The sequence below is a fragment of the Perca fluviatilis genome, chromosome 5, assembly GCF_010015445.1.
Source record: "Perca fluviatilis chromosome 5, GENO_Pfluv_1.0, whole genome shotgun sequence".
NCBI classification, from domain to species: Eukaryota; Metazoa; Chordata; class Actinopteri; order Perciformes; family Percidae; genus Perca; species Perca fluviatilis.
The window spans coordinates 43,105,706-43,123,999 of NC_053116.1; the positions used below are offsets into that span (position 1 = coordinate 43,105,706).

The following is an 18,294-nucleotide window of genomic DNA, read 5'->3' on the forward strand; positions in this document are numbered from 1 at the left end:
ACTCAGTAACTGTGTTCAACACATCCAGCTGAATGCCATCCATTCTGTGGAGCTGATCTTTCTCCTGCAAGGCCTGTTGGATTTCACGATACTGTTTACTGACTGACTGCATCATCACAACTTTGCTGTTCCAACGGGTTTCACATTCTTGTATCACGGTGTGTCGGGAGTTGTACTACAATCCCGGATTTTTCAGGTATGTCACAAGGCTTTTTGCACTTTGCAATGACATCATTCACGCCGCCGCATATATGTTGGCGTGTTCTCTTTAACATCAAATGTGTGTTTGAGAACGATGTTAATGACATGGGCTGTGCACGGCACCCACTTGTAGCTGCGAAGGGCAGCTTTTATGTTTGCTCCCTGGTCACTTACAAACATTACTTTTGATATGCCGGCAGGTTCAATACCAAAGTCATGCAGCTCCTTAATAATTTGCTCGTGGATGTTGTGCGCTGTCTTTTTGAGAGTAGAGTCAAATTCAGCTGTGCTTATGACACGGCTCTCCAATTTCCAGTCGTCATTAATGAAGTGACCAGTAAACGCCGTGTAGGATCGTTTGTTGAACTCATCGGTCCACATGTCAGTGGTAATAGATATGCCACAATCCAGAGCTTTATTTATCTTCTTTGAGAGGATTTCTTTTTTTTCTTGCGCGGTCGCTTTGGCTCTGTCGCAAACAGTTTGCCTGTGAGGGAGTACACTGCTGGCATCCACACGTCCGTAACGCGGAACCAATGTTAATTAGACACTGGGCTACGGTATGAAATCCATCTCCAGATACTATGTCGAAGGGCCGCAGATCTCGACAGCAGAATTCAACACAAGCGTCTGTGACCTCGGACTTGACATGTGCTGGTACTACTTTACTTTTGAGGAAAGCGGTAATATTTTGAGACGTGCCACTGTCGTCCTTTTTCTTAGACCCCCCACAGACATGTCTTGACAGGCTGGAAGTGCCCGTTTTGTGGCTATCGTGTTTGCCCCAACCCGCCCCGCAAATAAAGTGACAATTTATTTACCCGCCCCAACCCGACCTGCGGGTAACCCGCGGGGTCCGCGGGTTATGAGACGATCCGTGCATCACTACTTGGCAGGGTTTAGGTTAGGCTACCTAACGTGAACGTTAGCTAGTGGCTACCTAATGTTGACGTTAGCTTGTGGCTACCTAATGTTGACGTTAGCTAGCGCTAGCTGATACTAGCGATTTCTAGTCGGCGACATATTTTGAAAATAACGTTTAGTAGTACACAATCATATATGTATTGTTTTGATTACAATGTGCAGAATTACTTTATGTTGCCTATTTATGTCTATTTATTTCTATTTCTCACAACAGGGGGCGCCATTGTTGTTTATGTGTGATGTCAAAAACTGTAACTGGGAGAACAACCATCTGGTACCAGTTCATGGGTAAGTTACGGGTTTGACTGCGTTCCAGGGAACTTTCAGGGGTAGAAGGTTGTGAAAACACGAGTTACGGCTTGCCTGGAACACAGCACTAGTCTGATGAAAATATATTTTAAATATTCAACACTAAAGATAATTTACATTTTAAACAAATTAAATAATGTTATACCATGGTCTGGGTGAATACTCGATTCTGATTGGCTGCAGGGTGTCCATTAAAAGTGATGTAGGACACCTACTAAAGGAGTTCCGGTGAAACTGACTGTTTACTGTTCTAAATGAATGCGCTACATTAAATCAAAAAGGAAATATGGATTTATTATTTCCAACTCCTCCTCTGAACACCACAGGTTGGCGCTAAAACACACAGGCTGCAAGAAGTAAGTTCTACCATAGACATATATATATATATATATATATAATATATTATGTCTATGAGTCATACTGGCCCTCTGGACTGACTTTGTTTCACAGCGAATAACGTTATCTCACATCCCGTTCACTGTTCAGCCCGTTCAGTAACGTTACACATCGCGGATCTAATTCTTCGTAAAAGTCGTTATATTGTTTTGGGGACAATGACATGGCTGATAGCTAGCTTGTCTTGTTGTTCAACATACTGTCAACTTATTTTTACTGATTGCCAACTGTACACAATGTTATTGACTTTGGATCTTGCTAGCGTAGCGTTAGCTTTCTGGCTCGTAGCTAAACTGAAGGGTTCTATCAGCTGAGCGGACTATATAAATATCTCCGGTTGCTAAGGGAGGCAAGTCGTATCTAAGGTTCTTCCTAATTCCTGGTGGAGAGAACAACGTTTGCATTGCATAAGAACCTGATGGATGGGAATGATTGTTCCAGGTATTAGTCAAACCGTCAGGCGTAACCAGGGAAACGGAGTTATTGTTTGGATAAACTTTAGATTTCGATTGTAAAACTAATTAAATATGAAGTAATGTTTTACAAATATGTTATTTGGCAAGTGACCATGGTATAAGCGGGTTAATGCCCTTCAAGGTGTCCATTGTCAGGTAGTAATGGACTTCGGTGGAGGCGTGAACCGTCCTCCGCTCCACATTGGACGGTTCACGCCTCGCCGTCGTCCATTAATACCTGACAATGGACACCTCGTCGGGCATTAACCCTTACTTAATGTTAAACATCTCCACCACGACCTGAAAAACATCAACATAAAATATCAGAAATCAGTAAAACATGTCGGTTATATTTTCCCACAGACGATAAATCAGATAAATACGAAAGTCTTGTTTTATTCTAACAACAGTCTAAAGCCCAAATATATGAAGTTTATGATCAAATATAACAAAGAAAAGCATAAAATCTTCCTGTTTGAGAAGCTGTGAATATATTTAGTGTTTCTGTCTGGAAGATGTCGGTCTAGGGAAATGTTTAAAGTTTGCATCTCTAATAACCAGAGCCACACAGAATCTGCAGACAGAATATTACCCAGATTTTAAACAAATTAAAATAAAACATCGCCACCTACAACCTGATAAACAATCGGTTCAATTCTGCAGATTTTCATTCTGGATCACGGCTGAAAACTGTAAAAACATCTTCAGATTGAGTTTGTTTATAAGGTGACAGCACAACACTAATATATTCACATGATTATCTTCTATATCACTCATTTAGAGATATTCTGACTCATCACAGCCAGACGCCTTGTTAAGGCCTTTCCACACGGGGAGCGATGGTCTCGCCTCGTAATTAATATTCAATGAGAGGAGAGCGGGCAGGTGGGGGCAGTTTGACAGGTGATGCAACGACTGTGGCGTTCGTGCTCGTCACATGCACACACTGTAAGGAATTTGTCCAAATGAGACCCTAAGACCTGTCCAATCTGACTCCAATGTATGTTTGTCTTCTTGTTTCTTAGGCAGAAACTGTTATCTTACTCACACACACGCCAAGGTCGGGGCCTTCATGTGGTGCAACTTCCTCTTCTGTTTGAGAGTTTACTAAAATATAAAAGTGTTTTCTAAAGAGTTATCAGAACATCGGCACAAGACGTCCGTAATCATGACTATGCTAATGTAGATAACTATGCTAATGTAGCTAACTTTAACCTTTACTCTCAAACAAAGAAAGACATTTTATCTCATTAAAATAGATTTTAAAGAAGAAACAGTAAATCAGTAAAACATGTCGGTTATATTTCCCCAAAGCTGATAAATCAGATAAATACTAAAGTCTTGTTTTATTCTAATAGTCTGAAGCTCAAATATATTAAGTTTATCACCAAATACGACCAAAACAAGCATCAAATCTTCCTGTTTGAGAAGTTAGAAGCTGTGAATATATTTAGTATTTCTGCTTGCAAAGAACCAGACTTTTCTCTGATGAAACCAGACGCAGCAACTCAACATTACAGCTCCTCCCTCTTCCTCCTCCTCTTGTTGGTCTTCTTGTCTTCCTTGTGGAAGACTTTTCCATCGGCCTGCTTCCTCCAGCTCAGTTTGATGTTGTCGTCCAGCCCCTGGGCCCTCAGCTTCTGTTTCAGCTGAGACACAAAACTTATCTTATCTCATTTGTTTTTTCATAAAGGTAAAACAGTATAAAACCTGATTTACCTGCTTCAACATGGCCTCCATCACAGCAGGGTCATTCAGATCCAGATTCTTCTTGTTCTCAAACTTCACTTTCAGCACTTTCTTTGAAGCAGACACCACTTTGTAAAAATCAAACAAACTTTATGAGTTCAAACATTTCTGTGTGGATAATAATCATCATCCTGTTTATTCCTCATCATCAGTTTAAACAATAGATTCAACACTAACTGATCATCTGCAGCTGATCACCACTGCATGCTAACTTTACTAACTATTCCATGGAAATGATCCACATCATCATGTTCACATTTACTCTCCACAACCTGATGTTTGGTGTTTAGAGTCCTAGGTTAGCACTAGGGAGGTAACGATGGTTAAATATGGATATAAATGTGTAAAGATAACAACCGGTTGAGATAAGAAATGAATGTTGATGCAGTTTTTAAACGTCCTAGAGTATAATCTACTTTAGATTGACCTTGTTTGACTTCAGACGTCACTACGTCTTCTTAGTTTATTGATTTGAAGAGATTTGTTTCTATTAATTTAGTTATTTAGATGTGGGATTTGTTTTAAACATCTAACTTTGTTATTTAAGATAAAATACAGTTTCAGAGTCACTTTTGATGAGAGCACACATCTGTTGTTTTGCAGTTTATAGAAATAAAGGAAGATTTTCACTCATTCTGTTAAAAACATCTTGAGAAAACCGTATCATCAACTTAAAATCCTGAATCCAATCCTGAGTTGAGTATATCGTTTCATCCCTATTGTCCTGAATCTAAATGTAAAAGCTGTTTGAATCCCGGGTTAGCACTCACCTGGACCGTAGCAAATGAACGCTCTCTCCATGTCACAGGGCCAGTCCTCCCAGGCTCCTGATTGGCTGAAGTCTGCAGCCACACAAGTCTCGTTCCCGTTGTTGTTATCAGGTTGCCCGTTCTTCCAGAAGCTGAATGAGGAGGTACTTCCATCTGACCACTTCCAGGAGTCTCTGAAAAGGCCGATCCAGGCTGTGTGTCCTCTAGGTATCACCGCCTGCACCTTCTTGTTGTCTGTCATGTTTCTCACACTGGCCAGGTCTGTGTAGTGAGCTCTGCAGTAGTTCTGGGCTGTAGTCCAGGTCATGTAGGTGGTGATGAAGACAAAAGTCACATCTGACCCTGAAAATGAAGCAGAGAGAAGTGTAGAGGCAGCATAACATACAACCTCCCATCCATCCACATCTGTGATTCATGTCTTTATAATATCTACAATAAATCCACTGAGATATAAAGAACCACATCAATAAACTAACTAAAGAATAACAATAATGTCTTAACAGTCCCTCCACATTAAAAAGAAATGTCCTTAAATCTAAAAAACATGATTAAATTGTTGTTTTTCTGCATATGAATATTTCATCAGGTTAATTTAACACACATGTTCTGTTGATATTGTAAGATGTGTGCACATGAAAATGCACGAGTCCAATCTCTATAATATAATATAATATGTCTTCCTCTGGTGGTGATGCTCATGATCCACTGAGATGTTTTCCTGCTCTCATTCCTGCCGTCTTATTATCTGCTGCTCAGTCAGCTGGAAAGCTCTTTGAACGGCACTAACCTGTGTGAAAGCTGCTTTTGTCAGAGTGACTGATACTACAGAGGCCTGAATAATGAAAACAAAGAGGCAAAGAGAAGCAGAGAAGGGAAACTTCACTAGTTCATATTCTCACCTCTGACATCTGTACAGATTGTATAACTTTGTTCGTCACAAGGGAACTCGTACCAGAGTCCATTATAATAATGAATCGCTGTGCAGGCTTTATAACTGTATCCAGCGTTTGGTCCTCCAGGCCTCCATCGTCTGAACTCCGTCTCCCCGGGTTTGTAGAAACTTGTGTCTGACAGTGACCACCTCCAGCTGTCACGGGACAGTCCTATCCAGGCTCTCTGATAGTGATATAAAGAATTAGACTCTGCTCTAGCTTTTTGTTGAAGACCAGATGTTTACCTAATCTTTCCATCTCCAGTCTTGATACTATCAGTCTGATCCTCTACGACTCCTTCATTCTGTTACCCTCCTTTAATAACTCATTACCAGAGATAGTTTCTGATCACTCAAACTGATTTTCAATTAGCTTCTCGAGAACATAGATCTCTGTTGTTTTAAATACTGTTTTGTGATGTTTTAGTTCTGTTTTACTGCATTAGTTGTTTCTAAGTTTTAATGTCTTGTATCGACTTGCTTCTATCGCTGCCTCTTGGCCAGGTTGTCATGTAAATAAGAATTGATTATCAATTGACTTATCTGGTTAAATAAGGTACAATAATAAATAAAATAAAAAAACTGGACTTCAAGAGATCTTTTTGTTATGTTCAAGTGATGGTGAACAACATTAACAGCCTTTGTTCTGAGTACATATATATTCAAATGTTTATGTGAAGTTAATTTGAGGCTGGCCATCAATCACTACAGGCTGTAGTAGACCCTCGTTGCATGATAAGGAACATTTGCGTTGGTAACATTACTCCCGGTAGTTCACATTGGGCGCGCGGTCTTCACCACTTCTGACCTTTACAGGTGCTTCTGTTTAACTATAAAATGGCCTAAAACGTAATCACAATTCATTATTTATTCAGCAAATAATGTTTCCATCAGCGTTTATCACATACACCGTTTAGCGATTAAGAGAAATCCGATGAGATCAAACGTATAAACTTTGAGTCAATATTCATGAAATTGAATCAAATTCTACTGTTTTTTAATTTTTCATTCGATATCACTTAATTCACATAAAGACTTGTGAATATAAACTCGGCTACTGTCTGCTGAAGGTTAAACTCAAACACTTTAGACTTCTACATTTCAAAGATAAATATTCTACTTCTTACTGCTCTACATTTAGTTATTAGTTCCTATGGAGGGTTTCAAACCTGCTGTCAGAAAGACTTTGAGATGAAAGAGAGAAAAGTGAACTCACGTAGCTGTTGTTGGAGTAGAACATGTTGTCTAAATCTGCCGTGTTGGTCAGGATCTTCATAACCTCCATGCTGTCTACAGTGACCAGGTCTGTGTGTTTCTCTCTGCAGTATCTTTGGGCTTCAGTAAAGTTCTTCCTGTCATAAACAAAATAGTACTGAAGTCCAGCAGCTGATGAGACAGCACTCAGCCCTGTAGAGACACACACACACATATAGAGCAGATTAAACGGATCGTCATCTCTGGGCCTCTACCTACCTACAGGAAGGGTGCGGAGAGATGGTCCAGACTGTTCTGGCTCCACACCTGGCTGGAACCACTCTGCACTTCCCTGAGCATTCCCTATGTCGACAACTTCAACTTGTTCTGGGAGATGCCCAACCTGCTGAAGCGTGATGGTCTCCACCCAAACCGACACGGAGCCAGGATGCTATCTGACAACATAAGGACCACACTGAAAGGCAAGTATTGACATTATGCTGAAAATATCACAGATTCATGTCCCCCAGGCATTGATCCTGATAGCGCTATACAAGTGGATGAATCTGAAAATGTTTTCTGCAGGATAACATGTAGTACTAGTGTTATTCCAGTAACGTGTAGTACTAGTACTATTCCAGTAACATGTAGTACTAGTACTATTCCTATTATAATCAACAACAGACCAAACAAAGTGGTGAAAAGAGGGGCAATACTTAACAACTTAATTGATATTAAAACTACCACTGCAATGATAGAAAAGGATAGGAAAATTAGATGTGGATTACTAAATATCAGATCTCTGTCTTCTAAAGCAGTACTAGTAAATGAATTGATATCTGATAATCAAATTGATTTATTCTGTCTTACTGAAACCTGGCTGGGCCATGAATAATATGTTAGTCTAAATGAAGCGACTCCTCCCAGTCATATTAATACTCAAATTCCTAGAGGCTCCGGCCGAGGAGGGGGAGTTGCAGCCATGTTTGATTCAAGCCTGTTAATTAACCCTAAACCCAAACTGAATTATAACTCTTTTGAAAGCCTTGTTCTTAATCTTCAACATCCAACACGGAAATCAGAACAGCCAATTATATTTGTTGTTGTCTACCGCGCTCCAGATCCGTATTCTGAATTTTTATCTGAATTCTCAGAGTTTTTATCATGTGTAGTCCTTAAATCAGACAAAGTACTTATTGTAGGTGATTTTAATATCCATGTGGACGTTGACAGCAATAGCCTTACTACTGCTTTCAACACATTACTGGATTCAATCGGTTTCAGTCAGAGTGTGCACAAGGCGACGCACTGTTTTAACCACACCCTCGACCTTGTGCTGGCTTATGGTATTGAAATTGAGGATTTAATAATATTTCCGCAGAATTTGGTATTATCAGATCATTTTTTAATTACTTTTGAATTCTTGCTACCTGACCATACTAAACTAGATAATAGCTTCTACACTAGATGCCTATCTGACAGTGCTATAGCGAAATTTAAGGAAGATATTACAACAGCATTCCACTCTATGTCGTGCCTTAAACATAACAGAGGACCTGTATGTTAACCTCAGTCCTTCTCAAATTGATACATTTGTAGACGGTGTTACGACATGCCTACGGACGACCTTAGACTCTGTCGCTCCTCTCAAAAAGAAGACGATAAAGCAAAGGAAACTAGCGCCTTGGTATAACTCCCAAACTCGCAAATTAAAACAAATCTCGCGAAACCTCGAAAGTAAGTGGCGCTCCACCAAAGTGGAAGAATCTCGTTTGGATTGGCAAGAAAGTCTCAAAACCTATAGGAAGGCCCTAAGAAAGGCCAGATCAGACTATTACTCTTCACTAATAGAAGAAAATAAGAACAACCCCAAGGTTTCTTTTCAGCACTGTAGCCAGGCTGACAGACAGTCACAGCTCTACTGAGCCATCTATTCCTCTAGCTCTGAGTAGTGATGACTTCATGAGCTTCTTTAATGATAAAATTATAACAATTAGAGACAAAATTAATCACCTTTTGCCCTTAACTTCTAACAGTTCATCTTTAAATACAGGACCACTAGAACAAACGACTAGTCCGGACATATACTTAGACTGCTTTTATCCTATAGACCTTCAACAATTAATGTTAAAGATATCCTCAGCTAAGCCATCTACCTGTCTCTTGGACCCCATCCCAACGAGGCTACTCAAAGAAGCGTTACCCGTGGTAAACACTTCACTACTAGATATGATCAATATGTCCTTATTAACAGGTTATGTACCGCAGTCATTTAAAATAGCTGTGATAAAACCTCTTCTGAAAAAACCCACCCTGGATCCTGAGGTCTTAGCAAACTATAGACCTATATCTAACCTTCCCTTTCTATCCAAGATCCTTGAGAAGGTGGTTGCTAATCAGTTATGTGATTTTCTACATAGCAACAGTTTATTTGATGATTTTCAATCAGGATTTAGAAAGAATCATAGCACAGAGACGGCACTGGTGAAAATTACTAACGACCTTCTAACAGCTGCAGACAAAGGACTTGTCTCCATACTGGTTTTACTAGATCTTAGTGCTGCATTTGACACAATTGACCATACAATCCTGTTACACAGATTAGAACACTTAGTTGGAATTAAAGGAATAGCTCTTAGCTGGTTTAAGTCTTATTTCTCTGAGCGATCCCAATTTGTTAACATTAACGATAAACCCTCCAAGCACGCCAAAGTTAGCCATGGCGTTCCTCAAGGCTCAGTGCTTGGACCAATTCTATTTTCCTTATATATGCTTCCTCTAGGTCATATTATTAGGAAACACTCAATTAACTATCACTGTTACGCAGACGATACCCAATTATATCTGTCAATTAAGCCAGATGAAAGTGGTCAGTTAGCAAGACTTCAAACGTGTGTTGAGGATATAAAATGCTGGATGACCCACAACTTCCTGATGTTAAACTCAGAAAAAACGGAAGTCATTGTGATAGGACCAACGCACCGCTGAACTTCGTTTTCGAAAGATATAGCTACTCTGGATGGTATTGCCCTGGCCTCCAGCACTGCTGTCAGAAATTTGGGAGTTATTTTTGATCAGGATATATCCTTCAACGCCCACTTAAAACAAACCTCAAGAATAGCCTTTTTCCATCTTCGTAAAATTGCCAAAATCAGGAATATCCTGTCTCAAAACGATGCTGAAAAACTAGTCCATGCATTCGTTACTTCTAGACTAGACTACTGCAATTCCTTATTATCAGGTTGCCCAAATAAGTCCCTTAAGACGCTCCAGCTGATCCAGAATGCTGCAGCACGTGTTCTGACGAAAACTAAGAGAAGAGATCATATTTCTCCTGTATTAGCTTCTCTGCATTGGCTTCCTGTGAAATCTAGGATCGAATTTAAAATCCTCCTCCTGACTTACAAAGCTCTAAATGGTCAAGCACCATCTTACCTAGAAGAGCTCTTAGTACCTTATTGTCCCACTAGGGCACTGCGCTCCCGGAATGCGGGGCTACTTGTGGTTCCTAGAGTCTCTAAAAGTAGACTGGGGGCCAGGGCCTTCAGCTATCAGGCTCCGCTTCTGTGGAACCAGCTTCCAGTCTGGGTTCGAGGGGCAGACACCGTCGCCACATTCAAGAGTAAACTGAAAACCCTCCTCTTTGATAAAGCTTATAGTTAGGGAGTGAGGAGTTGCAGCGTCCACCTAACCCGGCCCACCTGCTTCTCCTCGTAGTCATCAGTTTTATTTATTATATAATTAATAATATAGCAAGAGTAGAGGGAGGCAGGCCAGTACAGCCCGATCCAGTTGGGGAGAGTTCTAGCCTAACCAGGCACCTCTCTTTAACCTGCCTCTCTTAGTTATGCTATTATAATTCTAGACTGCAGTGGAGGCTGTTTCCTTCCAATGACACACTGAGCTGCTCTCTCATCTCTACTTGTTACTTCTGTATGCATCCTGTCCCAGAATTGCTTGTTACTAATCTAGCTCTGGGGAGTTTACTCCCCGGAGTCCTTATGTTTCTTCTTCTCTGCAATTCCCGGCCGCGTCCTGCTGCATCCGCCGCATCCACCCATGCTCTGCAGCGCCACGCTACATCCTGCAACGCCCTGCTGTGATGTTCCTATGCACAGAGTAGTCTGGATCTGGTATAGGAGACTGCACTACTCAGTATGACACGATGTGCCCTGCTATGACATGAACTTCCACGATAACCTTCGACGTCACTGTGACCTTTAATGTGACTATTATCGCCACTGTTCATCACACCCCCAACCGGCCCGTCAGAAAACGCCTACCAAGAGTCTGGGTCTGCCGAGGTTTCTTCCTAAAAGGGAGTTTTTCCTTGCCACTGTCGCGATAGCCACTGCTAATGCTTGCTCTTGATGGAATTACTGTAATTGTTGGGGTTTTGGAAATTATAGAGTGTAGTCTAGACCTACTCCATCTGTAAAGTGTCTCGAGATAACTTTTGTTATGATTTGATACTATAAATAAATTTGAATTGAATTGAAATGTAATATCAACAACTTTTTTAAGACATTTCTTATCACTGTTATAGGGATAATACACAATTGTATGTTCTAGTTATACCAATAGCACCTGCTTTCTGTTTCTTTACATGACTTAGGTTTTATGATAGAATAGAATAGATGTGTGTTTCCATATGCACAGGTACAGGGCTGTACAGGTAGTCTGGCTATCATCAGACCAAGCTCAATATTTTAAGATTGAATATTAGTCTGGGGAGTCTGCTCTGTATTTTGTCTGCACAAGAGATGATCAACGGGCATAGTTCAAATGACTCTGTACGTGACTGGATAGTCCTTCAACCAATCAGAGCAACGATCAGGGTGACGTAGCAGCGACAGCGGCATCAACCGGTTGCTGCGAAGCAGGATAGATAAACGTACAGGTTTCCAGCCTGAGCTGCAGGGAGAAATCAAACCCCCGGCAGATCGGGCTGGGGTTATTTTTATAGGAAAATTTAAAAAATTTGGAAATGGTTTTAATTATTATGAAGGTCTGTAAAAAGTTGAATAATTCCAATATTGTATGAAAGATTTTGTAATGCTGATGTTCAACTGAATTTGGATGAAGAAGTAGTTGAGTAAGATGGTGAATGGGTCAAATTAGGAAATCTCAATCAGCCTTGTTCAATATTTCCAAAGAAATATGAGAGTAAGTTGTATGACACTTTTAAAGAGTGAAAGTTGTAGAACATTTTAAAGAGACCCTATTCTGCTTTTTGGGACTTTTAGTGTGTTGGGACCAAGAAGCTGGTTGAACCTGATTTAACCAAAAAAGGCCTAAGATTGAGCTGACCAGAGCGACAAAGGAATCGTGGCCTGTATGTAAAACCCAAAGCCTGGTTAATTCACACCTCTATGTGAAAGTCCCAGCAAGAAGGGACAAGCCTCACAGCTGGCAGGAAGTCAAAGATCTACAAGATTGTAGTCTTCACACTTTCAAGAGTTTTGAGTCTTCCTATTGGTTCAGCGGGACCATAAACACAGCATGAGGTCTCAAACTATAATAAATAGCCTGTTAACCCCAAGATCCCGGCTTTCCACGGTGATTCATTTTACTGACAGGAGGCGCAGCGGTCTGGACTAGCTTAACCAGCGTCACCTCGCTGGTCGAGATTGAGCTGGGACATTTTATATCTTTCTGATATACAAAGGGGATCCGAGGAATACTGGCCCAGTATCTCCTCACATCTGCAGCGGGTTTAATCAGCCTGGATTCAAGAAATGGACTACGTTCCGCTCTTCTTGCGTCGTCGACCTGGATCGCGTGTCTTCTGCTGCTCTGGATGACACGGATCGTTAAACTCTGGTGAGAGATTAACTACAAACAACACATATACAGTCAGAGGCTTACACAGTTCTGGGCAGACGTTAGAACTAGTGTGTTTGGTTTGTTTCATTAATGAGCGAAGGTTATTGTAACCATTGTTTGCCATTTAATGTGATCTGATGTTAATCATGTACTGGTCCATGTGTGATTATTAATCTGCTTCTGTGAATGTATCATTGATCACAATACTGTTGATATGTTGTGTTAAGTAGCTGGGTAAAACTGTAATTGCTACCTGCTAAATCACTCCATTCACGGAGTTTAGTTAATGTCTGCGAGATAATCGCGGAAAATCAGCTGTTAGCTACTGGGGTGGTTATAAGGACCGAAGTTTCCCTCAGTAAGATAAAAGTCTCAGAGTCTGTCCTAATTACACGTGTGGTCCAGACCTGAATGGCGTAGGGGGGCTGGTCATTATCGATAACTAATCAGAGTGTCTCCTTCTTTACTCTTTCTTCTTTTACTAACACACACACACACACACACGCACACACACGCACACACACGCACACACACACAACACACACACACACACACACGCACACACACACACACGCGGACACAAGCTAGCCACGTAGCTCCTGAGCTAACGCTGCTAGCTTAACCACGTGGAGTCGGCATGACGTTTGTAAAGAGCTAATACATGACCTAGCATACGGGCTAAGCGTGCGTGTTGCCTAGCAACCCCCTTGGCCTCTTCAACCCCTCCTTGTGCACCCAGCACCACTACCGCCCTCTTGAGGCTAAATAGTTTTGTGCAGCTTACAGGAGTAGCCATTTTGGGAGTTGTTTTTGTGTTAGAACTACATTTCGACACCGCCCCCTCCACTTTCACTCACCCTTACACACACACACACACACACACACACACACACAGACACAGATGTGTCCATGACATATGCTGCTTTTTGTTTTTGCTGTGTTTTGGTTGTGATATTGTAAAAGGTATATGTTTATTATTGAAGGATTATTGATTAGCTACTGATAATTGTGACGTTAATAAATCTATTATACTTAAATAGCAGTTGCCTGTGATTATTTGTGTATTTATTGTAATAATTGCTGGTCGAACAGGTCCGTGCTCAAATTCACCCCTTCCTTAGGATTATTACAGAAATGAGACTGTTCCACAGTTTGATTATTGGTCCCTGCCTTGCAGGGTGGTGCCCCGCTTTGATTGTTTGTCGATTTGATAAAGTTATTAATAACCATATTCATAACTTTATTAATATTGATAAAACATCTCTGATAATTTGCCAATGATCAAATCTGTACCCTACGAGTATCCAACAGTGTGTTAGTTTTTTTAGATGCAGATCCGGCACCAGACACAAATTCACGGACGGGCATGCCATTGTTTTTATGGGGGGCCCAAATTAAATACATCTCATGATGTAACATTATCTTAATTATCTTCCAAATGAGCATTGAATGAATTCATACAGGTCAACACGTATAACAGATTTTATTTGGTATTGAAACAGGTAAGTCTTGGACAACTATTGCACACAAGCACCATAGGCCTATACAGCGTATAACAAGAGGGATAATTGCGTCAGCCTAAATCATGGACAATATTGTCGTGGGATTGGTGACAGGCTCCTCAGTCGTCAGTTAATAAAATTAAAAGGCTTGTCCGTCCAGGGCGGGCACAGCTGAGTCTGGGGGTGGACCCGGCCCCCTAAAGCCCGCCCATGACGCCTAGACTGAATAGATGTGACTAACTGGTAAACCCAGTAGTGTGAGTAGCTACTGGAACACAAACTAAAAAAAATGATAACGTTAGTTGAGCTCACTGCAGCAGCGCGTGATGATAAATTGGACAAATTGAATATCAAAGTATTATTTTTTTTTTAGAGAAAATTAACTTTATTCATTCATTCATTCATTCATAACATGCATGAATGAAAAAAAAGGAACAGGAAGAAGAAAATCTTATGGTACCTGTCACTTATTTGTGCACATAAAAAAAACTAAAAAAACAAAACAACAACAACAACAAAAAAAGGGGTGATGAAGAATGCAAAACCGATTTTACCTTGTCATAGTTGAATAATGACAGTTTAGTGGATAACTAGGACATACATAGAACCTCTAAATCCCATTGACACCTCTTTTCTCTGCAAATCTCACTATTTGAAACTGCCTCTGAAAACGGGCGAATCTCAACAAGCCGCCTACGCCTAGTTGACGTCAACTCGGCGGCTCCTCCTCATTTGGCTCTAGTCTCTGTGTTTGTCACGCCCCAACATTTGCATAGGCTACACAACTGATTTGAGATCAGCTTAGTCTTCTGAATCTAGGTCGCACAGATCTCAAGGAGTTCAGCGCCGGTGCTGCCTGTGTAGCTGCCTCACCCGGCCTGCCTTCCTTCACAGACCCCGGCCTGCTGTGAGGTAAATGGAGCTCCGTCACGACTGGCAGCCCACAGCACTCCATACCCACGCAAAGTCACCGTTTTGTGGGTGAACGGACTACCAAACGCCGCTGCCCTGACAGAGCTCCAGGGCCTGCAGCTCCCCTCTTCCTGCTAGCTAAATGCCCGGTGTGTGTGAGTGAGAGCGCGGTCAGTGAGCTTGTTACACCAGCAATCTCTTACCACAGTTCCAGTTACTCTTTTAATGTGTGTAATTATAATGTGTTGAGTTATTTAAACAAACTATTGGGGAAATAAACGCCTCTTGTCTGCGAGTGTCATTGATAGAGCCTGCGGCTGGATGGAGCTCTATCAATGAGAGCTAGCTAGCCTCCTCTTAGAATTCCTCTGGAATTCACAAAAATTCATTATCTTGAAATCGGACACCATTGTTAGCTTTATAGGACCTTTAGGTAGATGCTGTATAAGTGGCGTGAGGAAATTCAAACTGTAAATATACTCGAATTACAGCAAAAATGAAGCTAGCTATCCGTGATTTGTAGCTAGCTACACATAGTAGCTAGGGCGAAAATCCAAACTGTAAATATAGCTACTCTAGTTATGCTGGCAGCTGGCAGCCAGCCAAGAGTAACTGGAACTGTTGTAAGAGATTGCTGGTGTAACAAGCTCGCTGACCGCGCTCTCACTCACACACACGGGCATTTAGCTAGCAGGAAGAGGGGAGCTGCAGGCCCTGGAGCTCTGTCAGGGCAGCAGCGTCCATTAGACCAAAAAACGGTGACTTTGCGTGGGTATGGAGTGCTGTGGGCTGCCAGCCGTGACGGTGCTCCATCTACCTCACTGCAGGCCGGGGTCTGTGGAGGAAGGCAGGCCGGGCAGCGAGGCGGCTACACAGGCAGCACCGGCCGCTGAACTCCGACACACAGTCTTACCAAATTTGCAATTAGCCATCAATTTTCGTAAAACTGCCCATGTTTGAGCTGTATATAGTTGATTTCTCGCTTAAAAAAGTCTCATAAGTGAATTTAATAACGAAATAGCCCGATAAACAATGTATAACTTTGCAGTGTCTGAAATATGAGACCTGCTGCCGAGTCTCCCATGTGTTTCTATGTGGTTTCCTCAACAATCAGCGCGCAGCTCATTCTGAATATTCATGAGCATACCATATTTGGAAGAAAAGCTCATGTTCCAAATAGAGCCATATTCACAGGGTAGTTAAGGGCCTAATAAAATAGCATTCGGGCAATTTTCAGGCCAACCAATGTTACATACCCCATTAGGAGACCTTAAGGAACAGTGTAAAATACCCTATATAATCATTCTATCACCCCTTTCAATTTTTATAAAGATTTTTCGGCCTCTTATCTGGTCTGAGTCTGAGAGAGTTCACACGTCCCCCTCCCAGTCTGAGAGAGTCTGAGAGGGAGTCCAGACATCCCTCCCAGTCTGGGAGAGTCTGAGAGGGAGTCCAGATGTCCCTCCCAGTCTGAGAGAGTCTGAGAGGGAGTCCAGATGTCCCTCCCAGTCTGAGAGTGTCTGAGAGGGAGTCCAGATGTCCCTCCCAGTCTGAGAGTGTCTGAGAGGGAGTCTAGACTCTCTCCCAGTCTGAGAGTCCAGATGTCCCTCCCAGTCTGAGAGAGTCTGAGAGGGAGTCCAGACGTCTCTCTCCCCAACAACAGCAGACAGACAGCTCTTTGTCTTCCACATACTCGGCTTACAGAACCTCAGAATTATTTTTAACTTCATGGAAATGTGTCAGAGGCCACAATAATTTACATATCAGGCGAAACGCAAAGGTTCCGCTTTTTCTCTGCTAGCCTGAAGGTTTCCTCCTCTTCTATTCCGTCTACTAGCAAACAACAGAAACATGTCTAAAAGCTGCTGTGTGCTGATATTCACTACCAACAGGGTCAAGAACCCAGAACTTAAGATTTTATAAGCTGCTGAATCAAAAAACTAAACTTTGATGAAGACAAAAGTTGAAACAGACGTGAAGAATCAGTAGAGAGAATGGAGAGACTGTGGGATCCTGACACATAACGACGTTAGCTTAGTGTGAGGATCCCACAGTCTTCCCATCCTCCCTCCTGTCAATGACGTCATCATCTCGTGCCGTAGAAATAAAAATGACTTATCTTTGCTAAAGCACAGCCTAATTTTGTTTTTGTTATGTTTATATATAAAGTATATGCTATGTATATAGTATATTTATCTATAGTATATTATCTCTTTCATGATAGATAAGTCTAACTTTCATCGTCTCTTTTAAAGTTAACTGGGCTAGTCCTCCTGTTGTGTTTTGACAAGAATTCTTTCACAAGAAGGACCTCATAACGTAACTAATGATTAACTGTGCTGTACGTCATTTATTTTGTGGATTTGATTTGCAAATAAATGAATAAAATGTGATAAGAGTTTTGTAGCCACAAGTATATATAGATATGTAATAAAAGACTATAAACATTAATAAAACATTAAATACTCACCTGATGCAGCCATGATGAGCAGAAGAAGTTTGTCCATCTTGTCTGCTCTCCGTCCTCCTCACTGTGGGACTTCAGACAGGTCGCTGCTCATTTAACTCATTGTTCCACATGAACAGTGGACAACACCTCCGTATTGTTTGGCTGCAGGCAACAACTATTTACATGTTAGGCAAATAATGGGCACAATGGACAAAAGAAAAGGTTCCTCTTTTTCTAAAACATGTTTGATGCCATTTTGCTGGCCTACAGCCATAAACAAATATTTTTTTTAATTTTAATTTAACCTTTCATGACCCACACAAGTCATAAAGAACAGATTCTTATTTCCAATAGCGGCGTGTGTTTAAGTGTCTTAAAGTGTAACTCTCGCCAAAATGCAACCTGGGGTCTTTTTGTGAATGTACCCGAGTCAAACTTTAGTTTAAAAGCAAATTCAGGACGGAAACACCACTTTTAAGATTGACCGTATTCTCATTTTGTGTCAAATGTCCTTTTGAATGGGAGAGTTAGGGACACTACTATGATCACATAAAAATCACTATTTTTAAAACACTAAGGGCCCTATCTTGCACTCAGCGCAATTGCCTTTGTACACCGACGCATGTATCATTCCTATTTTGCACCCGACGCACAGCGGACTTTTCCCTCCACAGAC

At 41.3% G+C, this 18,294-nt stretch overlaps 1 protein-coding gene across 1 annotated transcript; it reads right to left on the reverse strand.

Moving 5' to 3' along the window:
- Positions 1–3,730: 3,730 nt before the first annotated feature.
- Positions 3,731–17,721, reverse strand: LOC120559088 (secretory phospholipase A2 receptor-like). Its single transcript, XM_039800510.1, has 6 exons — positions 17,640–17,721; positions 6,952–7,142; positions 5,704–5,920; positions 4,805–5,146; positions 4,005–4,102; positions 3,731–3,934 (listed from the first exon to the last, which is right to left on the reverse strand). Exons 1-6 carry the CDS (start codon positions 17,674–17,676, stop codon positions 3,800–3,802), a joined length of 1,020 nt encoding a protein of 339 aa, XP_039656444.1. The 5' UTR covers positions 17,677–17,721; the 3' UTR covers positions 3,731–3,799.
- Between the last annotated feature and the right edge of the window lie 573 nt (positions 17,722–18,294).

Excerpts from the sequence above, each read along its gene's own strand:
- LOC120559088 (XM_039800510.1), bottom strand. The coding sequence starts at position 17,676 with ATGGACAAACTTCTTCTGCTCATCATGGCTGCATCAG. Across the intron at positions 5,921-6,951 it reads TCTACTCCAACAACAGCTAC|AGAGCCTGGATAGGACTGTC; the intron begins GTGAGTTCACTT and ends TATCACTATCAG. Across the intron at positions 5,147-5,703 it reads AATCTGTACAGATGTCAGAG|GGTCAGATGTGACTTTTGTC; the intron begins GTGAGAATATGA and ends CTTCATTTTCAG.